Source organism: Cyanistes caeruleus, chromosome Z (genome assembly GCF_971803275.1).
Source record: "Cyanistes caeruleus chromosome Z, bCyaCae1.hap1.1, whole genome shotgun sequence".
Classification (NCBI taxonomy): Eukaryota; Metazoa; Chordata; class Aves; order Passeriformes; family Paridae; genus Cyanistes; species Cyanistes caeruleus.
Window position 1 is genome coordinate 31,125,823 of NC_141732.1, and position 26,912 is coordinate 31,152,734.

General features: G+C 52.0%; 2 protein-coding genes across 5 annotated transcripts; one reads left to right on the forward strand and one right to left on the reverse strand.

Moving 5' to 3' along the window:
- The first annotated feature begins 4,960 nt into the window (after positions 1–4,960).
- LOC147648303 (serine/threonine-protein kinase pim-1-like) lies at positions 4,961–6,089 on the forward strand. The gene is made up of 4 exons (XM_086869795.1): positions 4,961–5,045; positions 5,101–5,207; positions 5,585–5,648; positions 5,764–6,089. The coding sequence occupies exons 1-4, from the start codon at positions 4,961–4,963 to the stop codon at positions 6,087–6,089; spliced, it is 582 nt and encodes a 193-aa protein (XP_086725921.1).
- Positions 6,090–7,583: 1,494 nt separating this feature from the next.
- Positions 7,584–25,799, reverse strand: LOC111946021 (uncharacterized). 4 transcript variants are annotated; one of them, XM_086867350.1, is made up of 22 exons: positions 25,144–25,799; positions 24,330–24,367; positions 23,766–23,885; positions 22,871–22,974; positions 21,792–21,930; positions 21,453–21,646; positions 19,939–20,066; positions 19,587–19,756; positions 18,753–18,815; positions 18,311–18,433; positions 17,918–18,040; positions 17,198–17,360; positions 15,045–15,108; positions 14,192–14,240; positions 12,780–12,889; positions 11,824–11,941; positions 10,895–10,994; positions 10,265–10,461; positions 9,842–9,976; positions 8,448–8,654; positions 8,108–8,253; positions 7,584–7,756 (listed from the first exon to the last, which is right to left on the reverse strand). In XM_086867350.1, the coding sequence occupies exons 1-20, from the start codon at positions 25,709–25,711 to the stop codon at positions 8,610–8,612; spliced, it is 2,751 nt and encodes a 916-aa protein (XP_086723476.1). In that variant the 5' UTR covers positions 25,712–25,799; the 3' UTR covers positions 7,584–7,756; positions 8,108–8,253; positions 8,448–8,609. The 4 variants fall into 4 exon arrangements, with proteins under 4 accessions (XP_086723476.1, XP_086723475.1, XP_086723474.1 ...); XM_086867349.1 differs by having other exon boundaries at positions 8,077–8,253; XM_086867348.1 differs by having other exon boundaries at positions 8,108–8,256.
- Between the last annotated feature and the right edge of the window lie 1,113 nt (positions 25,800–26,912).

Consider the following 26,912-nt stretch of genomic DNA (forward strand, 5'->3'; position numbering starts at 1 on the left):
CTGCCTCCGCCTGTGAGGAGCTCAGCCTGGGAAGCAGCAATGCTTCCCTTCTGGTTTGGGTCTTGTCTTTTTTCAGTTTGGACAGCAGCTGTCCAGCCTGGCTGATTGGACCCTGTCAGCGAAGGCATTGCAGGGAGCCTGCAGAGGAGCCTGCAGTGGTGCTGGAGGAGGCTTTGTGCCGAGCCGGCTCAGGCCGTGCCGGCTCAGCGCAGGCCTGGCAATCAGACGCCCTGCAGCCTGCCCTCCACGGGAAGATTCCCTTGCTCGTCAGGCTGTGCTGAAGCTGGGCGTTGCCCTGGCGCTGTGCGTAGCTCTGCCGCTGTTGCGGGCGGGCGGACGGCCGGACAGACGGACGGCCGGGCCCGTCTGTGGCTTGGCGCTGCTCCGCAGCTGCCCGAGGCTCTCCCCCCTCACAGAGGGGCCCCGCCCCGCCCCGGGCGCCCCCTGGCGGCTGCTCCGCCCCTCCCCGCAGGCACCGAGCGGCATCGGGCCCTGCTGCTCGTGCTGTCACTTGCGTCCCTTCTCTGCCCAGAGCCAGCAAGGCTTGAAAGGAAGCCTTCTTCAACCGTTTCCCTCTGCTTTGCTTTGGGGGGGCCCAGGCTCTGCCCTGAAGGTGGCCCTAGCGCGTCCATGAGAGGCAGAAAAGGCCCCTTCGTTCTCCCACCGGTTGTGGTTACTGGCTCAAAAGCACTGCCCAGCTCTGCTAGGAGAAACAGCCCTGCCAACAGCTTTGGTTGCTCCAGTGCAAAGCTGTGGTGCAGTGCAGATTTCTGATCAGGCAGCACTTGCCCTTTGTGGCTGAAGATGCTGAGGTCTGGAGTCCTGCCATGACCTGGCTCCTCAGCCCAGCCACTGACACCTGGGAATTGCGATCTGAACTTTCACATGCAGAGAGTGATCAGGCACCTCACTCCTCTTCCACCCAGATTGTCATGTCACTGCAGAAGACGAGGCTATGTTATGTTACAGAAGCTCAGGGTTCTCACATCTTGGTGAACCTGTGATGCAAAGGAACTTGTTCAGAAGGTTAAAATCATTGGGAATGTATTAGAAAGTCTTAGAAAAGTTACCCTTTGCTTGGGGGTTGGGTGTCCTTCCTTTTTTTCCTTCTCACCTATGGAATATTTTGCCCATTAGCTGTGGGGAAAACCTGATGGCTCCTAGTTGTTGGGTGCCCGACAAACACTAAGAGTTTGGCTGGGTCCAGGTATGGATGCTAAATCTGAATCACAGTGCCTGTACAATTACAGGCCACATAGCTCTCAGGCCTGACTGAAGGCTAGCCTGAGAAATTCATGAGAAGGAATTAAAACAATTCTCAGAGATACTAAACAGCCTTGCAGGTGTTGTTTTGCAGCCTGTTGTTTCTCCTTGCAAGAGAGAGTCAGGGGGGGCAAAGTGCCCCTGACCAATGATGGTGATGTAGTACTTTGCTAACCAATAAGAGTTTCCTTTCTGTACTTTCCACGTATCTGTCTATAAGACAGGGCTGAAGCAATAAACTAGGAATTCTCCTGTTGTGACTCCCTTGAGAGTCCATTGTCGTTCTTTCTAGCCGTTCCCAATCGGAACGACATCCAGGGGGGAAGGGGGCAAGAAAAAAAGAGGCTGGGGACAGCTGGGGGCTGGCTGGCTTCTTGGCTGGAGAGCAGGACACTCTCTCTCTCTAGGAGATGTTGCGGTGAGGAGAAGGGAATTCGCCATCACCCAGACAGAGCTGCTGCTGCTTCTTCCCTCTTCGTTGGTGGCCTCGCACCCCTGTCCTGCCGGGACGTGTGGCAGTGCCAGCCACCGCTGCAGAGCTGCTGATAGCCCTCAGCCACCGGCCCGGGATCTCCGCTCATCCCGGCCGTTCCAGCTGAGTGTTGCTCAGAGCCCTGCAGGAGCACCGGCACTGCCCGCCCGAGGGGGTTTGTGAAGCAAAGCCTCTCCTCCATCCCTTCCCGTCTCAGCCGAGAAAGCTGTCACGGGGCCCCTGGTTCTGATTTCTTGTTAACGCCGTAGTTATTGTTTGTTTGTTTGCCTTGTTCTATGTACTAGTAAAGAACTGTTACACCTATCGCCAGACCTCTGCCTGAGAGCGCCTGGATTCCAAAAGTATAGGAATTTGGAGGGAGGGTGTCTACATTTCTGAGAGGAATGCTGGGTTTGTCTTTCCAAACCAGCTGTGAGTGTGCTGATAGATGAAACTAGCACTGAGAGATAAAAGAAGCAATGGGATGGAGTCCACTGGTTGATGAATGGAAAAAGATATTTGCCTTTACAAACAAACTGTAGGTTTGTTGGTAAATGAAACTGGATATTGAAAGATGAAAGAGACAGTGGGGGAACACTATAAATTCCATGAGAATTAAAAGTTAAGAGGAAGGGTTGTACATTACAGGGGAATCTTAGGCATTCCGGGCAGTCTGTAGCACTCAAGTAGGTCAGCCAGTGGGGAAAGAGAGAGGGACACGTGGCTGTGAATTTAGGATAAAAAGGAGGCTGCATCCTCCAAGAATTGGATGGAGAGACCCCAGGGCAATGCCTTGTGGCCTCTCCCTTTTTCAAATAAAGTAAGAGGACTCCTCTGTCTCCCTTTTGGACATAGGCCTCTGGTGTTTTCATTCAAACCTCTGACCTTTTCATTCCAAGGCAGGCTCCTGCCCTCCCTAGTAGAAGCCTGTCTTCTAAACTGAGACCCCTTCTTCCAGACCAAGATAACCAAGTCATTCCCTGCATTGCTCCTCTTTAAATTCTTTCAGTTGTCTACTCTGTTAAGTCATGTTTCTTCTGGTGCTTCAAATGAACTGATTGTACTTGATCTGCACCAAAGCACAAAATCATCTAGAATCATCTAAACGCAACACAGAAACAAACTACCTCTGTCAGACCATCTTTACCTTCTAGATCACTTTCAAGATGTACATTGAGGTGTTGGAATGATTATTGCCCAAGATTCCCTTTGTGGCTGCAGGCTCTGGAGCTCCTATCTCTGAGTTCACCCAGGGCTGTGTTCCCTAACAATTCCTGGTGCTATCTCCATTTTCCTTTGGGCACAATAGTCTAAATGAAAACCTAGCCTGAAATCTGAAATGGAAACAAGGGCACAACTCTCTAGGCTACAAGGAAAATAAAGGACAAGTTTGTAAAATTCTCAAACCATTTCTCCTGGACTGCTGCATTGTGTGTTCTTGCTGCACACACAGTGTTGAAAGCCAAGAGAAGCTGCAATTGGCAGCACATTTTGGGACAGAAGCTTAACCTAGCTGTCCAGTAAAGAAAAGAGCTTGAGAAGAGCAAGCCTGACTGTGGAAAAGATTCTTGGAAAACAGAACGCTTTCCCGCAGTGCTATGAAAAGGGAAAGAAACAATCCAAGACATTCACATGTATGTGATCCCCTTTTCTGTGTTGCACAAGTTCTACATCACATTAATTCCAAATTCATCTTACTTCTAAGGCCTATGACTTCCCAAGATTTAGACACTCCATCATTAGCTACACACAGCTGGCCTTCCCTTGTTTTTCTTTGAAAGCAATACTGGAAAGACAAGAAATCTGCAAATGTAAGACCTTAGAGTACAGAGCTGTGCTCAAGTGTGAGTTCTAGAGGCAGGGAATAGGCTCTGATTGTATTTTACCCTCAGCAGTGACCATACACAGCAGCAACCATGGTGATTTGTGTGACACTGTGCAGAGGTCAAGACTTGTTGTCTTGGATTAATATGGCAAAGATAGCATGTTTAAAGAGACTCGGGATCCAGCCTCTTTTGGTTTTCTTCCTGTGTCAATAAACAGCGGGAGAAATGAACCAGCCAGCAGTTTCTTTGCAGAGAGGCCCTTTGCTCCAGTGTGAAAGTGCTGGACTGGCAAGGGAGGAGGGACGTGGGAGAGAGCTGAGCTGCTGTGTTGGATTTGCGTCCAAACTGCAGCAAGAGTAGCAGTTGAATTCTTTTCTTTTAATCCTATCTGCAGCCTGCGGTTTTCACCTGGAGCCGGACAAGAACACCAACAGGCCTGGTGCCAAGAGCACAGCCTGGGGAGCCACCACACCTTCCCACCCCGAGCGGTCGGGAGAGCAGCGCTGTCCCACAGAGGCTGCATTTCTCCCTCCTCATGCACGGCTTTGCCTTCCCACACATGTGGGCTGGCTCTGCCTGACGCTGGCAGGCTCCTCATTCAACACTTCCTAGTGCTTCCGGGGAAAGTCTGGATAACGCTTTGCTTGTGTGTGAGGAAGAGATGGCATGCGGGGTGAGTGGGAGGGATGAGGCCCGGGGGAGGTGAGCAGCAGGGGAAAGTTGCAGGTTGCCAGAGATAAAAGTTATAATGTAGTGAAGCAGAAGCTAAATGAGACAGTGGTTTTGGCATCGGCACAGGAGGAAGAAAGAGCTGCTCCGTGACTGTGGCCGAGCCCAGTTTGGCCTGGGAGTGAAGTGGCCAGTGCAGGCACGGGGCGCACGGGGCTCGGCCGTGGGGCAAGCGGAGCCGAACGGAGATCGGACAAAGGGAGAAACGACAAATGGACGTGCGGACAGACGGTCCCAGCGCTTCAGCGGCAGCAGCGGCAGCAGTGACTGCGGACTCTCTGCGTCTCTTGTTCTAGTTCCTTCTCTCCCTCTCTCACTGTCTTGCACCTTCTCCCAGTCTCCCTTTCCTCTGCCCACCTTTCCCAGTCTCTCTGCCCACCTTCCAGGCCAGGCCACGCCTCTGGCCCACCCTGGCCCTGGGCAAGGCTGTGCCCCTCACCAGCCATGGGGTCCCACTGCGATGTTTTCTTCACCCGGCCCTTGCCGTACTGCCCGTGGCACTGCTGGCCGGGCGTCAGTAGCTGGGTGTTGGGAAGCATCGTCATCCCTTGGGCTGGCTGGCTGTCACGACTCTGGCCCCGGCTCCAGCCTCATCCCTGGCCCCGGTTTTGGCTCTTCTTCCTTTTCCTCCACTGCGGGTTCCCCGGCCCAAGCACTGCCACTCGGCAGCATGGCTGCCGGCCCCGAGCCGCCGGTGCCCCTTTCAGACGGGCATGCCCGGCCTGGGCTGATTTGGGGGGCCGTAGGGGGGCTGGGTGGGCACCGCTCCTGGACACAGCTCGAATGCTGACAGCCGCGTTTGGCCAGCAGGACAGGAGCGGGAGGTCCTGCAGGAGCGACACCGGCTGGGTACACTGCTGGAGCACGGCGGCTTCGGCAGCGTCTGCTCGGGGACATGCCTGGCGGATGGAGCCCCGGTGAGTGGGGAGGCTGGCGGGGGGCGGAGGAGCAGGAGAGCAGAGGAGGAGGAGGAGGGTGGAGGAGGATGGGACTAGGCAGAGCGGGCGGCAAGCTCAGCCCACTGGTCTCCTTGGCTAGCAGGTGGCCATCGAATGTGTGTCGCGGGATAGCATCAGTTATTAGGGTGAGCTAGTGAGGAAGCGGGGCCAGCGGCAGAAACCAGGGCGTGATGGGCGGGGTAAAGCGAGGCCCGGGATGGTGGAAGCCACCAGGACACCTCGAGGGAGAGCAGGGTGGGGTCAGCGGAGGGCACAGAGCATCCCAGGATGGGTGAGGGGTTCCAGACCCATGACACGTCATCAGCCCCACTGAGGGCATCGTGGTCTTACTGAAGCCCTATGGCACCCACGCACCCCTGGAGATGGAGCTGCTGGACAAGGCATGCCCTGGGTTCCATGGTGGTGTTTAGCTCCTGGATTGGTTTGAGCTCCACAACAACTTCTTGTTGGTGATGAAGAACCCGAGCAGCCCCAGGACCTCTTTGATTTCATTGTGGTGTGTGGTTCCTGTCAGAAGAGGTGGTGCAGGGACTGCTCCACCAAGTGCTGCAGGCCGTGTGGCACTGCAGCAGCTGTGAGGTGCTGCACAGGGACATCAAGCCTGACAACATCCTCCTCCACCTGGCCACCAGACAGGCCAAACTGATTGACTTGGGCTGTGGCACCTACTTGCAAGTCCAGGCACAGTTTGCAGGTGAGCCTACGCAGGGCTATGCACCCGGTCCCGGCAGCTCATGGCCCAACCTCTCATGGCCCAGCCTGGGTGTGGCACTGGAGATTCCCCCTGTTGCTGGCAGTCATGGGTACACCTATGAGCCACAGAGATCTGCTGGTAATTGACAGCAGGAAAGAAGGAAACTTGAGGAGCATCATTCCCTGTTTTCTCACTGCTGAACCAGTTTTCCTCTCCCTCATAAAGTCAAAATGCAGTTTTTCTGTGCATTGATAGCAGCTTATCGCACCTGCTGAGCTGAGAGGCTTTTTGCCCTGCTGCTGTGCTATGGGCCAAGATAGTGGCATTACCTAGCATGGATATACAGAGAGGGACCTAAAGCAAATGACTTTGTGCCACTTTGTCTCAAAGGTCAAAACTCTCAGCAGACACAGATGGAAGAGACTGACGTGCTCCCTGTTTGCTGTGTTGATGCACACCTGGCCGGCACAGCTTTCCCTGATGGAGAATAACAACAAGGGACAGCTCCCTCACACACATGCAGCCAAGAGATCTGCAGGTCATCATCAGCCCCTGGCTTTGTAAGTGACCAGTTCTGCTGGGATGGAAGCCAACCACCCAATCCTGCCTGACTTCAGTGGCAGCAGCAGCAGCAGCAGCAGCAGCAGCAGCAGTCCCTGCATCTGGTCCCCAGGTCTGGGGCTGGGCTGGGCAGAGGATGCACACAGCACACTGTTCCTAAAGAATGTGACTTTGGAAACAAGCACCTGCCACTGTCCCCAGTTGTTTGCAGTAAGGTCACACCAGCCTGAGTCACTTGGCAGCCCTCAATGCCACGTGGGACAGCAGACGACAGGCTCTGGCCTCCAGGACCAAACAGAGGGGGGAACTCGCTCTCCAGATGGAGCTTCCAGATTGAAAAGGCTGCAGTGAGCAGCCACCACTAAGGGCAGACAAATGAGGCTCTCCTGCACTTTAGCTGTGCCAGCTACACAGCCCTGGGGAGCAGCTGCCGAGTCCTGGGACAAAAGCAAGCAGAGAAAGTGGGATAAACCGTCAAGCCCAGAGACTTTTCGTGATTGCTGAGCCCCAGATGGCCCCCAAGAGTGGTGTCAACCACCAGTCCTTCTGAGCTGACAAAGAGCAGGTCCAGTGGGTGCCTTCCTTCGTTGGCCAGGCCCCTCCCAGGCTGTTTTCTCTCCACTCTCCTGTACTGCCAGCAGACGTGCCCACTTTCTTGGTTCCACTTGCAGAGCCTCATACCTCTTAGCCATGGCCACCTGGGAAGCGGGAGCAGTCCCAGAGGAGATGTGCCATCTCCACCAGGCAGGAACCACAAGCCTCTGCACAGCACAGCTGAAAGGCTGTATCCCCACAGGATGTTTTGGCTGCCCTGCTCTTCATAGCCTTTTGGCTGGAAATGCAATTGCACTTTCTTCCTCAAGCAGAAGTCCACGGCTGGGCAAAAACTTGGCCGCTGGAATGTAATCCAAAGGCAGTGGAGGCTGCACTTGCTAAAGGAAGAGCACTCCCAAATCCAAACCACACCAGAAGGTCTATAGGAAGGACATTTCATCTTTAAGAAAGAATGGACAATTCAGAAGGGGAACATACAGCAGTATTCCCTGGGAGACAAGGAAGGGAATCTTGCAACTGGCTTGAGGGTTTCTAGGATTTTATTCTGAGTCTGGCTGTGAGCTGGCATTGGAGAAAGTTATCCTGAATTGCACCTGGACATCTTCTCTGCTTCATCAATTGTTTCCCTGCAAATTTCCTTCATTTTCATTTGAAAAGCACCTGGAGTGGAGATTTATATGGTGGGGGCCCTTGTGATCTGTAGAAGGAATAGCAGAAGTACTAACTAAAAGTCATAAAAACAGCAGCAGTAGGAAAGCAGCCACACAGCCAATCCATTTCTCTGGAGCATTTGGTCTCCAGGGACTGGTGACAAGGCAGGAGTCTAAAGGCAATCTAGGAAGCCATCTGCTCTGATCAGCTTGGCCAGACCAGCACACACACGTTGACTGGGCCATTTGCTGGGTCACAAGGGCCAGCTAAGAGACAAACCCCTCCGAGACAGTCAGTGTCCAGAGAAACTGTGCCCATTAGGAGCCCAGAGGAGTCCAAAACAACATGCAAATTCTCTGTCCACACCCTTTGCCTCTTGATTGGCTCTGCTTCATACCTCTTCTTGGTAGCTTGAATGATGGCAACTTCCTGCTTCATCTGAAGCCGCTATTTCTCCTGCTCCCTCTGCACCTCTGCCAGGAAGTGTTCCCGTTGCTCCAGCAGCTGCTGTGCCTGCAAACGCTGTCGTTCCATCTTGTTTGCCTGCTGAGGGGAGGAAAACACTTCCAGATGAAGTCCCAGCCAAGCTCCCCTAAAAAACAGTGCAAGCCGCATGCCTCACACAACCCCCCCATCTGCAAAGTGCACATTAGGAATGACTTTGTGCCTTCCAGCAATGCTGTCCTAACCAGAAGTTTAGGAGGGGGATTAGCAGATGGGAAAAAAGGAGATGCCACCTTCCTCTCCTGTTCTGATGGCCGCCTGTTGTTTCCTGGCCCCTCGCTCCTCAGGGTGTCTGCCTGTTCTCAGAGGCTCTGTTCTCCAAGTGCTGAAGTGGTCCTTGCCATCTCCTCTGTTTCCTGCATTACTTTGCTGCAGGGATGGCAGCAATTGGGCTGTCAGAAGAGGCCGAAGAGAGGCTTGGCTAATTTGAGAAATGGATGCTGCCCAAGAAAGAGAAACAAAAGAAACCAAATTACAAGAGACAAAGGCAAAAGAAACCATTCTTTTCCAAACTGAGCTCCTAACAGGCTCAAGCTGGTTTCCTCTAGTGCCCAGAAATGCACAGACACAAGCAGCAAAGTGCAAATAGACTCAGTTCTCTTCTTGGCTTGCAAGGAGAGAAGTGTGTTCCTTAGCATGCCGTGCCCCTCCTGTGCTGGCTGGCATCTTCCACCACAGCAGGGACAGCCGAGGAAGTGGCCTGGTCACCAGCTCCCTGTCTAACACAAAAGCTGGCAGCAAAGCCGCAGCGCTTCTCACTGACTTGACCGGGCCAGGTAGCACATGGGGCTGGCACAAATGCTGCTCAGCTGTCCTTGTTTGGCTGGCAGCAACCTCTAAGAGTGGGGCAGGAGGGACAAGCTGGGTCCCTTCTGAGGCTCACAGTCAGCCTCCCACAGCCCCTGCCTTCCCACAGATCAACCTAGAACCGCTTGTCAGGGACTGCTTTCGTTGTGTTTTCCAAACCCCACTGTGGGCCTCTGTCCCCAGCACTGCGATACTTCAGTTCCTTCGCTAGCAGGTAAACCTGAAAACAGCACCCGAGAGCAAAAGAGGGCCTCAGAAATGACCAGAAGCTGGGAGCTCTCCTCTGAGGAACACCTGTGAGAACTGGGCTTCTTTGGCCTGGAGAAGGACAAGCCCCGAGGAGACAAGTTCAGTAATTGAAGGGGCTTTGGAGAAAGATGGGGACACATCTAATTAGCAGGGCCAATTGCAAGAGACAAGGGGGAAAAGGTTTGAAACTAAAAGAGAGTCCATTCAGATGGGCTGTAAGGAAGAAACTCTTTAGCAGGAGAGTGCTGAAATGCTGGCACAGGTCGCCCAGAGAGCTGGCAGGTGCCCTAGCCCTGGACACATTCAAGGTCAGCTTGGCTGGGGCTCTGAGCAACCTGATCTACTTGAAGATGTCCTTGCCAGTAGCAGGGGGTTTGGATTAGATTAACTTCAGTGGTCCCTTCCAAGCTCAACCAGTCTTGCATCCTGCTTGGTTTTCATTTGAAAAGCAACCAGAGCGGAGATTACTATGGCGGGGACAACCCATCTGATGCCTTACAGAGTTGGGCCAAGGAGCAAACCCTGTGTGCCAGGGAACAGCTGTTTGGTCTGCAGCCGCTCTGCATTGTACCTTCAGAAGTTCCTTGGCAGAGCCTCGCCTGTCCACATCCATCTGCAGGCAGCAGCCCAGGAATTCACACAAGCCCGGGTGTAGGCTGAGCTCTTCCAGATGTGGTATTCCTTGGGTGCGTATCAGATAGGTAGCCTGAAGAAAAAGGAAACAGGGGACTTGATATGTTTTATCCATTGCCTCAATTGCTCACCTAGTCCCCATATTTTAAGCTGCAGTCTGCAGTGGCAATTTCTTGCCCAGCAGAGGCTTTGAGATGAGCCTTGTCTCCCAAAAGAAGAAAGGGCTCCTCCAGTGCAGCCCCAGCTATTCCAACACCCAACAGGTGTCACCTTGAAAGTTTGAACCCCTTGAAGTTGTGGGAAAGGGATTTTATGGAGACAGACCAGGAGGCATTGGGATCTGGGCGTATTTGCACCTTACCCTGGCACGGTTCTCCCGAATATACGGAGCCTCTCCTTTGGCCATTTCTATTCCTACGATGCCAAGGGACCAGATGTCCACTTTGGGGCCGTATGGCACTCCCCTCAGAACTTCGGGTGCCATCCAGAAAGCGGTCCCGACCCTCGCCCTTGGTTTTCTTTTCTCAGGGATGAACTGAACACAAAGGCCAAAATCAGCTGAGGAGAAAAACAAACAAACATGGATTGAAGTAAGAAACCAAGGCAAAGGGTTCCTCACTCCAAGTCTCAGGATGCAGTGCTGTATTGAGCTGGAAAAGCAGCTGTGCTCTCTTTCCTCAGGGCTGCAGCCAAGCAAATTGGGAATTCTCCGCTTAACAAACCCACCACCATTCACACCGCGGCTTTTCCTCCTTCATCTGAAGGTTTACATTGAACCTCCCTCCCTCCCTCCGGAAAGGACACGAGCTAACCAAAGTTCCTCCTGATGCCTTGCTGCTCTCTAGACCTCTCAGCACCTTGCAGCAGCGCCCCGAGCTTGCAGGAGAGCTCTGTGCACTCTCACCAGCACCACTGCTGGGCACCTGGCAGCCACTCAAAAGCAACCCCACAGCGGCTGCCCCGAGCACTGTGCCTGACCAGGAATACCCACCCAACTTGACAGAGCCATCCAGGCCTAGAAGGATGTTTTCACTTTTGATGTCTCTGTGGATGATGTTGTTGGCATGAAGGAAAGCCAGGCCTCTCAGGCACTGGGAGAGAAAGAAGAAACAGGAGACCAAAAGTTAGCCTGATTTGACTTCATCACACGCAAAAGGAAAATGCTCCTGAGGATTCACAGATCTCAAAGGAACACTGAGTACTGGCAGGAGCAAGATCTCACTGCTGCAGCCCTAGGAGAGCAGGGTCTTTTTAAGGGGAGGCATATTAGTTGCTGAGGGGGAAACATCAGTCCTTGCTCAAGACTGTACCCTGCAAAGCCAGTGGGAATGAGCGTTGCTGCAGTGCATGTGCTCTCGCCATCCGGAGGACAAACAAGGGCTTGCCAAAAGAGAAAAAATCCCTGCCTTGGGTACCAAGGGATCCCTGTCAGGTGGGAGACTGGAGGACAAGGGTTATACGGCTGCCTGGACAGCAGACTCGGAAGTAGCTCACTCGTCAGCTTTCAGCGGCAAGCACCATGGTGGGGGCTATGCCATCCTTTGAAGCTGAGACCTGTGAGAGGAGGGTCTCTCTTTGGCTCTGCCGTAGGTTCAAAACTCAGACAGCAGCACCTTTGCACTTACAGAAGTGCAAAGAAGGCAATGCAGGATGGTTCTGAGCAAAGGCTTGGAGAGGCAAAGTGCAGAAAAGAAAAGGGCAAAAGAAGTGAAGAGTTCAACAATGGTAGATAAGAGTAAAGAAGAAACTATAGTAAGGGCAGGGACATCAGCAGGCACTTCAGTCCAGATGCCCTTTCTTCTCTGAAGCATAAGAACACCGCAGAAAGAAAGCTCTGAACGTGGACCCACTCACTCAGCAGCACTTTCAAAGGTCGAGCCTCTCCAAGGCATGCCAAGCACAAGCAGAAGGATTCCTTACCTCCTGACAGACAGTTGCTATGTGTCCTACAGCCATTGCTTTCATCTGGAGCACACCAGCTAAAGAGCCTCCATCCATGTACTCCAACACCAGCCACACAGCCTCATTGGCAAGGCAGCTGGAAGATGAAAACAACAGCACAGAGCTGAACACACACATCTCCATTGACTCTTGGAAGAAAAGCCTAAGGTAGAGTTTTGTTTCCAGGTCACTGCTAAATGAAGACAGAATACAATGAAGACACACTGCACCTAGGCTATCCACTGCTGGCAGCCTGTGCCTTCCAAATGACAAAGGCACAACTGCAGCAAAGGAGATGGCTTAGGTGGCAAGCGGGGAAAAAAGGCATTTTTATGATGGCAAAGATTAATCTGGAAGTGGACACAGCCCAGCAGCTACCTCTTCATCTCCATCCACAAATTGCACCATTATCTCCAGCAAGAAGGAGACACAGTTTTCACAGCTTTTATTCAGGACAGGCAGGTTTGCAGCAATGGGGAAACCCTTTGGAAAAATGTGCATAAAGGACAGTCACCACGGGCAAAAGTAATTTTAAGCCTGGAACGTTATGTATCTCCCAGCCTACTCTTTTGGCCTGCAAGGCAGTGGAAAATAGTGGGAACAGCGCAAGGGAAATAATTTCTGTGATGCTTTCTCAGCACTTCTCCTCCAAGCCTTGGGAAAAATCCAGCCCCAAACCAGCAAAAGAACATGCAGCGAGTCAACACACAGGCTGCTGGCACAGTAAGAGAGCCAGGTTTCTGGGGACAATCTGCAAGCTTTTTATGCCAGAAACCATTCATGGGGACAAAATGCAATCTCCTGCCATGCCTTGCCCAGGAGTGGATGGATGTTAATGGAAAGATCCATTTTCTGCCAGTGAGTAAAGAGCTTTTAAACCTTTGCCTTGCAAGCATGGAAAACAACATTCCTAGAAAAATACCAGGACTGCTTACCTTTCGAGGTAGGTGACAATATTGGGGTTCTTCATTTCCCTCATGACCAGGATTTCTTTCTTCACTTGCTTGCAGCCCTGGTGCCGGAGATCGAATTTCTTTATGGCCACCTACAATGCCGTTGAAAGCCATCAGGAACAGACATTACAAGAACCTCTTTGTCTGCATGCTCGCAGGCCAGGATGCCTTGCCACCTCGGTAAAAAAGGAATCTCTAAACTGTCAACCACAAAGCGCGAACAACCCTCTCTGCACCTGCAGACTTCACTAATTGACTTTGTTGATCACCACTGCTATTATCATTTACACATGTTTTGCAAGCCAACTGAAATTTTGCTCCCATGCAAATAAATTGAAACCACTGGAAATACATTAGCATTTCTAGGGGCTTTGACCAGCTTTTCAGAGACAGCTGCCATTCATGATTGTGCCCCAAAGTAAATACATACCTCGATTACAGAGAAAATGCTGCCCAGAAAAGATCTCCATGATGACTCAAAGTAAAGTTACAATCCTAGCACATGCTAACAGCTTCAGTTTGGAGTTTGCATCTCTGAAGAACATTCTTGAACATGGCTTAGATTGTCATTATTTTGTGGGTTTTAAAACAAATAATCCTTTCTGTGGTAGTCTGTGGATACAGCCCAGGTTATAAGTGGGGTTTAGGGCTTTTGGATGCCTTGTAGACCTCCCTCCAAGTGTGGTTCCTGAGCACGGCAGGTAGATAAGGAGGCACCAGGAAGATGGAATTGTATTTGCTGAGAGCCAGAAATAAGAATTCAGGACTTTCAGCCCCAAAGAGCAGTGGGACTCTCCAAGGCACCACCATGTCTGTTCACTACAAACAGCATCACTATAAAGGAATGTCACCGACACAGGACCAGCACAAGGTTGTATTATGTAAGGTTCTTCATCAACTCCTTCTCATTGATGTGCATGTGTGTGTGTGTGTGTGTGTGTGTGTGTGTGTGAACCAGGTGTCCCAGGAGTGCAACACAGTCAGCTGTGCTCCAGACAAGATCTCTCCTTCCTTCGGTCTTGCATTATATTTTCAGACCAAACCACATGATGGAATACAGTGGGAAATCCTATCTATGTCTGAATGCAGGCTTGAGAGGAATTGGGCCAGAATGACAGCTGTTGCCATCAGCTAATCTAGGCATATTTATCCAGTAAGTCCAAGCTAGTGTGTCCTTCTCTGAAAGACAACACTGCTATCCTTGCATTAATTCAGGATGCGAGGCCAAGTCTCAGCAACATGAAATTTTTAGCCTGCCTCTAGGCTCTAAGCAGGCTACTTGTGTGGGACAGCCTTTGCAGCAAAGACAGGCAGCCCAAAGCTCTGCCATCAGATCACATTGCAAGGAAAAGCACTCCAGAGCAGCAAAATCTGCGAGGGCTCTTGGCACTTACCGCTTGTCCTGTGGCAGCGTCAAAGGCCTTATAAACGGTTCCAAAACCCCTAGAAACAGAAGAGAGCCAAGAACAGAGAAGCCGTTCAGTGCTGAGAAGTGAAAGGCAGCCCAGGCAGGAGCTCTCTGCTGCCGGGAGTGTCTCTAAAACACGGGGCTTTGTCTCCTCTTCAGCCAATAGCACAGCAGCCCAGCAGTCCTCTGCCATGCAGCGTGTCCTAGAGAAAAGCTCAGTCCAACAGGAAGAAAAAAGGGCTACTGCCAATCCCAAATGTACACACTAGGTTATGGATGCAGGGGTTTGCTTGGCCTTTTCCTTCTTGGGTCTGTGCGTGTGGCGTTCCTTTCCAGGCAATGAAACACAAAGTCCTGTTGGGCCTCCTTCTCCCCGCTCTCTTTTGATTCCATCTGCCAAACTCGGGCAACACCACACAGCCTTTCTTATTGTCCTGAGCACGGAATATTGCTTTCAGCAAAGGATTGGAAGGAAATGCTACTGAGAGCAGTGACCTGACAGCAGCTTCAGGTGGGAAGCTGCTCTCTCAGGTTCTTCTTCCTTCATCAGTGTGGCCGTATGACTTGGAATCATACAAAACCATGTCTCCTAGGAAAAGAAGCAAACTGGTGCCACACGCTTGAGGGACAGGAGGGCTTCCAGGCCCTGCTTCTTGCGGCAGGCAAGACATTGTCAGCACGCAGTTACCTTTGATGATGCCCTGTGATCAGGACTGAGACTGGGACAATCTAAAGCTGGGCTGTGTAGAAGCTTGCAGCTTGCCTGACTTCCCACTTGATATTGCACCAGCAAAAGAACTGGCCCATGATTCTGCAGAAGTAAGATTGGCTGCACTCACCCACTGCCAATAAATTTCCATCCAGTGTATTTCTGTTTTGGATCTGCCATGCTCACAACACTCCCTGAAAGAAACAAAATGCAAGAAGCAAACTTCAAAACAGAGATACCGACTTCCAGGACATCTGAAACTCAGCTCATCATCCGCTCTCTGGGGCTCTGGGCAATTGATGGTTGCTTGGCTAACCATAACATCAACAATAACAACAACAACAGCAGCTCCGTAGCAAGACAGGCAGCTCTGCAGCACACATGGCCTGCACAGGGTCTGATTCTCCACGCTCCTTTGAAGGGTTACCTTGAAAGGAAACTAAGGCCATGGAGAAACCCTCAGAGCAGACAGAGAACAGAAAAGAACAGACACCAAGGCAAGTGATTTTCAAAAGCTTTCCGACTTGAGAGATTAAATGCAGCCTGGGATCTGGGAGGAATTTTTATCCGCAGCTGCTTTTTGCAGAGCAGAAGGAATATTGCAAAGTGAATTCCAGCAGAAGAGGGGATTTCCTCTACCTCTCAGAAGTTTGCCTAAACCGTGCTTTGCTGATTGTTCTCTACAGCCAAGAAAAATTGCTGTTAGAATTAGGGCCCTCTTCACGGATGAGCAGGCGAAGTTCTGAAGACAACTTTTCCCATTCCACATTTTCTGAAGAATTACAACTGCTTGTCTTCAGCCTGGAGAGCAGCAGTCGCTTGCACTGGACTCGACCTCTTGAAGACCGCCCACGTGTCCCATCTTCCCAAATGGGCACAGCCGAGACGGGTAACAAGGACAGCGCCGCTCCTCGGGCGCTGCCGTGGCACAGACAGCTGCCCAAGTGAGATGCCAATCCTTTCATGAGTCCAGGCAAAGCTGCAGCAATGGGGAGGCAGCAGAAGTCTCACAGCTCAGGAAGGCTCCAGCCTCTGCAGTCACAGCAGCCGTCAGTGGCAGGGCAGACATGACAAAAAGCTTGGCAGAGCCAACAAGCGGCCACTGACAACCACTGAGAAGAGGCCAGAGCCAGACCGAGCCCCGTTACAAGCTGTTGACCCCACTCAAGACACACCATGAGTGTCATTGAGTTCAGACCCACGGAGGAGTAGATCAATGCCCCTTTTGTCCCAGCAGCTGATGGCAGACACTGAGGAAACTGGGCTCTGTTCTGTAGCCGACCAGTTATTCTCTGACAGCCCTGCCCTGGCAGCTATAACGTGCAAGAAGCAACTAGGTTGTACTGCAGACTCACCAAGGCCTTGCTGTGCTTTCCTAGAGTATGATCTGTGCAGGGATGAAGGTCAGGCCTTGGCTTTCCAAGAGTATTTACCAGCTGGGCATTAGCTGTGACAAAGTGGCACCGCGGTACCAGAGGAACATGCAACAGAGGGGCTGCAGGCTTCCTTCTGAGAACTGCCTGCAGGGCAGTTTTATCTCAGTGCGCCACATAGATGTGTCTCTCTAATGCATCGTCCCAAGCAAACAGCTAAAATATCAAAGAGGGATTGTAAAAAAAAGTATCCTGCTTTTCTTCTTTTGCTGCACTTTGGAAACAGCACTTTCTCTCTGATTCCTAGGGATTTTTCTAAGAACACAATATTTTAACTTTTGAGGCCTACTAAAAGACCTCTTCCGCTCTTATTGGTGCTGTCACCTGATGTTCTTTCCAAGGAGGCTGGGCCAAGCAGAATGTAGAATTCTTACCCAAACAAACTGAAGAAGGAATAGCAGAAGTACTAACAGTCATAAAAACAGCAGCAGTAGGAAAGCAGCCACACAGCCAATCCATTTCTCTGGAGCATTTGGTCTCCAGTGACTGGTGACAAGGCAGGAGTCTAAAGGCAATCTAGGAAGCCATCTGCTCTGATCAGTTGGGCCAGACCAGCACACACACGTTGACTGGGCCATTTGCTGGGTGGCAGCCTTCTGCTGCTCAGGGAACAATCCCTGCTTTTGCCTTTACTGCATAGGGAAGGAAGCTCAGGCAAAGCCCTCCCACTCCCAGCTGCCCTGAAAAGCAAAAGCAGTGCCCCAAAGTTCTCCCTGGCTGCTTCCAAGCATCACTATGGCTTCTGTAGGGGGTCCAAAATGTCTGTCTGACACCCGAGGGAGGAGGAACATGCTGAGGCACACACACATCAGTACACTGCTCATTTGGACAAAGAATGCACAGGACGTACTCAGCTGCTCCAAGCCCTGGTTCTCTCCGTCCTGGCACAGCTGATCTGGCTCCTGGCCTGAACAGGGCAGACTGCTCACTCTCGGCTCTTCAGGCTGTGGAGAGGAGGCTTCTTCGGAGGATGCTGCTGCAGATGCATCTCCAATGGCAGAGCCCACGTCCATCTGGGACAAGAAATGTCTTGGTGTCAGAAAGGTGAGTGGCAGAGATGCCCCCGACAGCACACTTCAAAGGCCAGCCCTTAGGAACAACACTTGGGTTAGGCTGCAAGCTGAGCTGTCAATTCTTCCAGCCCAAGTCAAACCCCCGTAAGCAGCCAGAGACGACAGCCTGTCACAGCCAGCCTTAGTAGAGACAGTGAAAGGGAAAGGACAGCTTTCCATTTCAACCTGTCCTCTGGACTGCATTCACCATGGACAGGGACAAGCTGTTCAGAATCTGTGTGGGTCACCATGTAGAAACCTCTCACAAAACCAAGCGAGCACTAGGGGGCCAGCAGCAATACATTCAGAGGATTGCTGAGGGCCAAAGCACTAGCCCTGCTGCCCAGGCATTCAGTGGCCCAGGAAGTGTCCTTCTGAGCAGCTGCCATGGAGACCAGAGAGCACGGCAGCCAGAGGCATGGCCCCCATCCCGCCATGCTGCTCCGCAGGGGCGAGGTGACAAGAGGAGAGACCTCTTGTTGCATGACTGCAGTGCTGCCTACTGCTCTTTCACTCACCGGCTTTTGTTCTGCCAGCCTGTACTGCAGCATCTTCTGCATCCTTTCCATTTCTTCTTTGTGCCTCTCTTCCACTGCCTTCATCTTCCTCTGAGCTTCCCGCAGCTCTGCCTGCAGCTTGTTCTTGATATGTTGTCAAGAAAATTCTTACTAGCACTTGCCATCTCGCTCACGTTTCTCATTTCCCAGTCTCAAAAGATCTTCACTTCATCCACTTTTTTCTGCTGCTCTACCCAGCTCTAAGCCTTCCGTCCTAATTCTTCTTCCTGGTGCTCAGCCCTGGAGCCTGCCAGGCTCCCTGCTTGCACTAGTCCTTGCCTCCCCTTTCCTGATATCTACCGTTCATGCCCCTGCTACTGCCCTTCCCTCTGCTACCTGGCTCGTCAGGCTCACCTGCCCATTCTCTCGCTCCTCCTTCAGCTCCTGCCTCAGCTGCTCTACCTGCCGCTGCCTTTGGTTTAGCTCTCGCTGCAGGAGGCACACCTTGTCTAAATGAGCAGCCTTCTGGCGCTGGAGCTGCACAGAAACAAAGAGAAGACGCCTTCAAACTTCCCACCCACCACCTGTGTGGCAACCAAGACTCATGTGCTCACCCTTTCCAAAAGCAATTTGCTCTCCTTCTCCTGTTTACCAAGGGCCAGCTAAGACACAATCCCACCCACACACACAGTGTCTGGAGAAGCAGTGCCCATAAGGAGCCCCAGAAGTGTCCAAACTCTCTTGGCACTCTCTTTGCATCTTGACCGGCCCTGGTTCCCATCTTTTCTTCTTCAGGTTGCATTACGGCAATCTCCTGCTTCATCTCAAGCACCCTTTTCTCCTGCTCCCTCTGTACCTCTGCCAGGAAGTGTTCCCGCTGCTCCAGCACCTTCAAACGCTGTTGTTTCAGCCGTCTTTCCTGATGAGAGGAATAGACACTTCCAGATGAAGTCCCAGCCATGCTCCCCAAAGAAAACAATGGAAGCTTCATCCCTCCCACAGCCCCCTGCTGCTGAGTGCACAGTAGTGGCTCTGTGCCCTCCAGCACTTCTGTCCTGACAAGAAACTTTGGAGGAGTGTCAGCAGCTGGAAGGAAAGGGGATGCCACCTTCCTTCCCCGCTCTGAAAGAAGGGGGAAGACTTCTTTTCTCAAAGTCCCATACCCTTTGATCAAGGAAAAGCTGCAGGTGGACTGCAGGATGAGGAGGGGGCCAGCACCCCAAAGCCAGAGTCACAAGACAGGCCACCAGCTGAAATACCAGCAACAGGGGGCCTGTTGCGTATGCTTCAAGCCCAAAGGGAAGAGCTCTGTCCACCGTGCAAGGACAGCAAGCAAGGAAGGCAGTTGCTGGGACTGCAGGTGGCAGCAAGGTCAGCAGACTGCTACACGGTACCAGGGCGTCAGCAAGGTCCTGCCCCTTTGCTGCCGTGCTTTGTGTGCGACCACCCAGCCTCCAGGGGAGCGTGGCTCATGGCCTCCCTGAAACCGTGGCTGTGTTCAGTGCCCCAGCACCCTCCTCTGGGCATTCACAGCCCTTCAAGTCTGAGCCCTTGAAGCCCTCTGCTGCCTGGCCCAGCAACGTCAGGCCTGCAGCAGAGGCTTGCGGCCATGTCCCATTCTCAGGCTGCTATTCTGCTAAGCCAGCCCACCAAGCTTGCCTGAAAAGTTCAGGTGTGTATTGCTTCCTACCTGTTTTTGCAGGAGCTTCCTTTTCTCCTCCTCCTGAGCAGATTGCCAGAGCCTCAGAGCCTTGCTGAACTGCTCTTCTGCCAAGCGGAGCTGTTGGGCCATTTCTTCACATTGCTGCTTGCTGAAAGATCTTACAGCTTGCAGCTCACAACGAAGGCCCCTGACATCCTCTGCAAACACGACAAACAACAACAGTCAAAGACTCTGCTGAACATCACCCCTTTCAGATTCAGGCAAGGAGGGACCTGCCCCCAGCCCCTTCACTCCTCGGAAGCCCTGCTGACAGAGCTGCCTTGGGAGCAACTGCACTAGGCAGGGCCATCACCAGAAACAAAGCGCACCAGGCTCTCACCAAGTATCAGCTCCTTGGCCTGCATGGCTGTGCCTACTTGGCCTTCCAGACGGCTCCTGGTGATCTCCAGCTCCGACACCTGCTGCAGAGCCTCCAACAGGCTGCATTGCAAGCTCTCCTTCTCTGTCCTACAAGTTGTGAAGATGAGGACAAATTGTTCGTGGCACACACGGGCAGTTTTTCCAGTAAGTGCCTTAAGATCCCTGCACCTGAGTATGGAAAACAGCTGGCATGGAAACGCAGATAGAGCAAGACTATTTCTACCACTTCAAATAGCAAAGCAGACCTTTCCAGGAGATTGGCCAGCCTTTCCCCACGACCTAGCCCAGCACAGAAAGCCCAGCTGAGCTTGATCTCAGCAGCCAAAGCTCAAATTGCTCTTCCCTCACATATCCCACACGGGTGGCTGTGCCCACAAAATCTCTAGCAGCAAGCAAAAGGCCAGCCTCTGCTCACAGCCCTGAGCTCATCTGCAATTCCAAGTCATTCTGCAGCGGGACAGAGCACCGTGCTCTCCTGGCTGTTTCATCCATGCTTTGTGCCATTCACGGTGTACGTAAGAGATACTTAATTTTCCACACCCTCTCTAAGTTCAAGGCACTAAAGGAATGCACCGAACCATACATGAGAGCTGCAGCTTCTAGCAGCACCAAGAGCAGAGAGAAACCAGAACTAGGCTTTCATCTGAAAATGAACTCTCTGGCAGGAGGGGCATGTATCCTGCCATTTAAATTACTGGAATAGCATGAATAACAACAACTGCCACCTTTAGTTTTGACTAAAAAAGTCTGCACTGCCCAAAATGTTTTGGCACTCTTTGAAAAGAAGAGGGACCAGCCAGAGTAACCTTGACAGGTTCCAGAGCTGAATGGACAAGTGAGCAAGAATCAGTGCTCAGCAAGAATCCTCAGGGACTGTCAAGAAGGCACACAAGACCTTTCTTTCCCTGCTGCTGCTGCTGCTGCTGCTGCTGCTGCTTGCAAGCAACTCTAGGTCCTGCACCATACCTCCTCACAAGAGTTAGCTCAGAAGGGCCTCAAGATTTTCAGCATGAATGTCCAGCATCACCCCAAGTGCCATATCCCTACTCACAACATTCACACGTAGGAGCCTTGAATTCTGAAAATGTCATGTCAAACTGCTGGGCAAGGAAATAGTGATGTTCAGATGCACTGACAGAGAAACCAAAAGCAGAGGGAAACGTCCGGTTCCAGCAGACATCTGCACTGTTTCCCTGGTACTAAATGCAGTACCATGTTGGCTTGCTTTGCACTTGTCACACAAAGGTGCAAAGGATCCCAAGCGGGTGTTCAAAAAGAGCTGTGAGAGCTTGAGCTGGCAAAGAACATTCAGGCCACAGTATGCTTTTCTTTTTTCTCATGACTCTTTGCTTCTCTGTCCGAGAACCATCTGGAGAGCACACAGGAGCCAAAAAATCCTAACATAACGCTCAGCACCTTGGTCACTCCAGACCTTCAACCATGGCCCACGCTGGGTCTCATCCCTGCCTTTACCTGGCCTCTGCCAGCTGCTCCAAAAGGCCTCGTAGGTCCCGCTCTGTGGCTGCCAGTCGGGCTTTCAGGGCAGCGTTCTCTTCCGCCAGCACTGCCTTCTCTTTGCACACCTGGGACAGCGTGTGCCCTTGGCGAGAAAACTCCTGGAGCAGCTTCTCCAGAGTCCTGTGTGCTGGCCGCTGCGAGCGGCAAACCTGGAAGCAGAGGGGCACCATTTTTCAGGAAGAACAACAACACAGTCTCAGTCGTAGCTTGCTGCCAGAAGCAGCATTCGGGGAAGACTTACTAAGGGCAGCTCCCTCTCCCACAGGTGCTGCCTAGCAACAAGGTGAGTGCTACCTTTGTCACTGCCAGAGGAACTTCCTCCTTCAGCAGATCTCTCTGAGGCTGTGATTCCTCTGCTGTCTCAGGTGCCGCTTCAAACGCCCTGTCTGGTGAGGAGTGGCGCTTTCCCTCAAATGCAGCCAACTCCTTCCATCTATGACAGGGGGACAGACCAACAAGCCTTTAATAGCAACAGTCTCCTTGCAAAACCACAAATCCACACCATGTCCCAAGGAAGGCAGTCTCAGGGACTTCCTACAGCCCTCTAGGTCCACCTCTGGATAATGCTGGAATGACCCCACTAGACCAAGCATCACTCTTTGTCATTCCTGCCGGTGAAAGAGTCACCAGTGAGGAAGCAAAGAAGCTTCCAGAAACTACAAAACATTTCCAGAAAGCTCCGCTTCCATCAGCTTCACAGCTTCCTGCCCACTAGGTCTTACGCTCCTCTCTATCTGGTCCACTGGATGCCAGACTTGCAAAAGTTCTTCTTTGCCTAAGACAGGCTTGGGAAATGCAGATGAGTACTGCCACAATTACTCTTGCTTTCACTAGTGCAAGAAGGAAAGAGCCTGCAAGCTATAGCTTGGGGAGGAGATGGGTATGAAGTTCCAAGCCAAGAACCAAAGGATCCCGAGATGCTTACAGCTTGCAGGGACTCCAGGAAACTTGCAGCCCAGTCTGCATAGCCCTGGGGTCAGCTATGGCATGTGGACAGGCTGCTCAAGGCTCTATCCAGCAGCTGGGCTTCCAAATTTCCAGAGGTGGAATGTGCACAAGCTCTCTGAGGCGCTTCTTCTGCTGCATGATAGGCTTTACGGTTCACTGCTTGTCCCTAGGCCCAGCCTGAAGCTCCCTTGCTTCTGCTCTGGTCCAGTTTGGAATGCTTTTTGTCAAGGTAGGAGGAGGGAGTGCCAGGAGGCAGCTATGCTGTAGGTCGGTCGGCAGCCAGACCTGCCCACGGGCTGCCTTTCCCTGACTATGCTGGGCAAGTTCAACAGTGAGAAAGCCAAATTCATTCTTTGACCCTGGGCTTCCTAAAGGCCAGCAAGGCCCAGCCCTGCTCGGAGAAAGCAGGAAAGCTTAGCACACACCTGAACTCCAGGCCTCTTGGCGCTCTATCCATCCTCTGCTGCCGCTCTGCGTTTCCTGCCCGGCCCAAGGAGTCCTGACTGGCAGGAAGCTCTGGTCTTGGGGCCTGCAAGGGATGGGCAGGGAAAAAGCACAAACAAGAAAGCAATAAGGAGCAGGCAAGTTGTCTCCTGAGAGCTGGGAGAAGCAGCAAGCGCAGATGTAGCTCACCTGAAGGCAAAAGCTGTTGTGTGGGGCTGTTGATGGGAGTAAGTACATAACCCTTGAGTTGCTATGGAAATGTCTGAATAGGTGCAAGGAACAGTTCCCTGCTCCGTTCTGATCAACTGGCTTCCCCTCAGGATCTCAAGCATTAGGGAGCAGCCAACAGGAACTGTGTTGCAGCCTTTCAGAGACGGGGCTTGTCTCTGCCATGCAGAGCTGCTCAGGATTCTACTCAGCAAACTTGGGTCATGTCAAAGTACAGGGTGCAGTCAAAGCGGTGACTGTAGCTACTTCGACAGTGCGTGCAGAGGGGCAGGTCCCTGCAGGACACAGTAGGTCCTGCGTACCCCACAAGGCTGTGAGCTGTGCCTTGGGACCGCTCTCTCTGCTGACAGCAGGGAGCCTGCACACACACTGGGCACAAAGGGGCTCACTTTGCCACCAGTAGCACTCAAGGACAGCATGCTACCGCTCATCTGACACCAAGGGAAGTTCACAGTCAGAACGATGTCGGCATGTGAAAGTTCAGATGCCAATTCCCAGGTGTCAGTGGCTGGGCTGAAGAGCCAGGTCGTGGCAGGACTCCAGGCCTCAGCATCTTCAGCCACAAAGGGCCAGCACTGCCTGATCAGGAACTTGCAGCCCTGCACTGCACCAAAGCTTTGCACTGGAGCAACCAAAGCTAGCACTTACTGGTTCAGGATGCTCAGGCCCTGGACTGACAACACGGGTGGGATTGTTATCCTTTTCCTCCCCATCAGCCTCTGGAGGCACAGGGCGAGCCACAGGAGGTTCTGCTGCTGGTGTGCTGCTCTGCAGACAGACAGGGGTGTGAGGGACAGGCAGTGAGCTGTCATTGAGAGCCTTGTTTCTCCTGAGCTCCATCCCCAGCTGTCCTGGGGAGATGTCATGAATTTGGATAGAAGTGGAATCCTCAGCCACTAGAACTCATTTCAAGTGGGCTGATGAGACTAATGTTTGGCCAGGACTGCATATGCTTCTGATATAAGGGAGATATTTTAGCCTGGCTACAATTGGCGGGCAGCCTCCTGTCTGAAAAGTTGACTTTCATGAGTAAAAACTTCTTCAATGGAAAAGGAGGAAACTGATGGAATCCTCTTGGTAGTGCTCATTCAAACGCTGATGTGGACTTTCATTTGGCCTGCCAGGCTGGCACTCGAGTGCACCAGGCCAAGCCCACAGCTTGCTCCACAATTCTTAGAAACCAGGAATGTCAAGGGTGTCCTTCTCACTCACCAAACCACGGACTTGATTCCTTCCACGTTTGAGACAACCTGCCGGAGACAAGGGAAAATGAACCAGGTGCTGGTGGAAAACTGTCTGTGCTGGGCTACCCCACAGAAAAAGGTCCCCCAAGCAGAAAGCATTTTCCTTTCACAACCTCCCTCCCTAAAGCAGCCCTTCTTTAGCTCAGCAAGCAAGGCTACAGGGCACTACCCTAGGCTGTGCCTACCTGAGTTGGCTTTGCCACTAAGGAACTAGAAACTTGGCTGCAAAATGCAAATGGTTCCTTAGCAGTCCGTGTCTACATTGTAGCCCGCTGTTCACCCTACAGCTAAAGCAGCCTTTTCCTCCTCTCCTCCCTGGACTTTTATTTTTTTAAACTTTGTGCAGTTGCATGCAATTGCTGTAAACCATTGCCCAGAAAACTTCCCTAAAGCCCTCTTAGAGCTTGCAGTTCCATTTGGAAAGAGTACAGGCCCAGCTCTGGGCTTCAGGAGCACACACAAACTGCTCGGCACTTTCCCCTTCAGCGCAAAGCCAATCGCTACTGTAGCACACAGAGAGGCTCAAGTTAGACAGGCACATTCTTTAAGGACAGAAGGCAGAGAAAAGCTGCTTTCCCTCAGCTCTGGAGAGAACCACACAGTTTTTAGAATCATGCCTACAGAGCTCTCCCAGTCTGCGTTTTGGAAGTTGTCCACACCCTTCTGGCCAAGAGACATCCCCTTTCTAGCTGAAGCTGTTGGCAAGAGCTTTACCAAACTTACGGCATCTTTACGGCACTTTTGTTCCAATGTGCTGCCCCAAGAAAAAAGCCTCTACTTACGTCTCAGACCTTTGAACATTTTGCAGGATGATACTGATGCAAAAGCCCTGCCGACAGCACTGCGGAATTGTTCCATTGTTTCAGCAGGGCTGCTTGAGTCCGCAGGCCGGAAAACACAAATGAAAAAAATCCCACTTGCACAGATTGTGCAAGGAAATGAGAAAAAAAAAGGCACGCGCAGCAATCCGCTGACTGTACAAGAAGAAAAGAAAACCCAAAAGACACCTGCACAAATCTGCAGTTCGTAGAATGAAAAAAGAAAAAGCAAAGACACCTGTACGTGTCTGCAAACCCTACAACCGTAGGGGAAAACAAAAGGATGCCTACACGAGTCCACAGACTCGTACAACGGCAGGCAAAAGAAAAAGATTCCCTTTCCAGGGCACAGAGTGTTGCCTGAGAACACCTCAACACAGGGTCCTCCTGCAACGAGCACGCCAAGAGCCGCTCTGGACGCTGACGCTGTGCGTGCACCAGGGCAACCTCCCCCTGACCACGCTGTGACGTGGCAGCCCTCCGCTGACATCACAATAGCAGCCGCTCTAGGTGGGTCTGTGAATTTATGCATAGTAACAGAACCTTCTCTGCAGCTAATGCAAAAGAAAGCCCAGAAAGTTCTCGTCTGTCCCAAAGCAGCACAAACCCTCCTTGCAGTCCAGAACCCATAGCTCAAAGGATCCAAGAGTAACACTAAACAGGCCCCAAGCACATGCACCCTCTCCTTTGGCCACCAGTGCTTCTGACTAAAACAAGTAACACTTGCTTCATTTCTATGGGTGCAATCACGCTTTGGTAATATCCCGGAGAGTCCCCTTAATTGAAATGCTTGTCATGCCTGCCCATTTACTGCATGGCTAACATCGACCAGCACACTGTAGGCTCGCTGAAGGAACAAGGATAGCATAGTGGGGAAACAGTGCCAAGTAACAAACTAGCCAGAGGTGTTTGCATGACACTGGAGCAGCATTTGTGTTGTCAGTATGGCAGGGACAGTATGGCAGTGCCCATGTCCTGTGCGTGGCAGGGGATGCCCTTGGAGCAGCCCTCACAGTGTGGGTGCACCCACGGGTGCATTTCCACTCCCACCGGCTCCCAGGTCAGCCCTTCACTTGACAAAGAGCTCTGTCCAGCACGGAGCTTTGCAAAAACCCACTGCCTTTGGCTTGTGGGAAACCTGCGAGGTCAGATTCCTCCATGGATGTGGCTTGGAAATCTCTCTCCTGCCTGTTATAAATCACGCAATTCTCTGGTCGGTTAAGAAAGTAAAAGTTCTAATGATGTTTGCTTGTTGTGTGTGATTGTACGGCTGTACAGAAACATGTGCTGGCCGCTTTTGAACGCTGGAGTGGGCGATGAGGGTAATGAAGACAGAACAGAATGGAACATTCTAGATCCTCATTGGTGGAAGGAACGGACCAATGGAGTGTCGAGTTTCAAAAATGATTGGTGGAGGTTGCACGATCTTAACGACCAATCAACGGACCATATTTAGACCAATCACAGTGCGGATTGAAAAACGCACCAATCCCACACTGTGAGAGACTTTCAAACCCCCGGGGTGCCCAGCACCAGGGTCTTCCGAGGGAACTCGAGTCCTGAGGAGCACACAGCCGCGGTGGTATGCAGGCTGTACCAGGTTGCTTGTTAGCCAGTTTGGTGGTGCAGGCTGCTGGGCTTATCCCAGGGCCTCGCCTTCAGCCGTTCTTGGGGTTTTTTAAATAAACGAGTTTACTTTTGAAAGGACAAGTGATCGACCTTGTTTACAACGC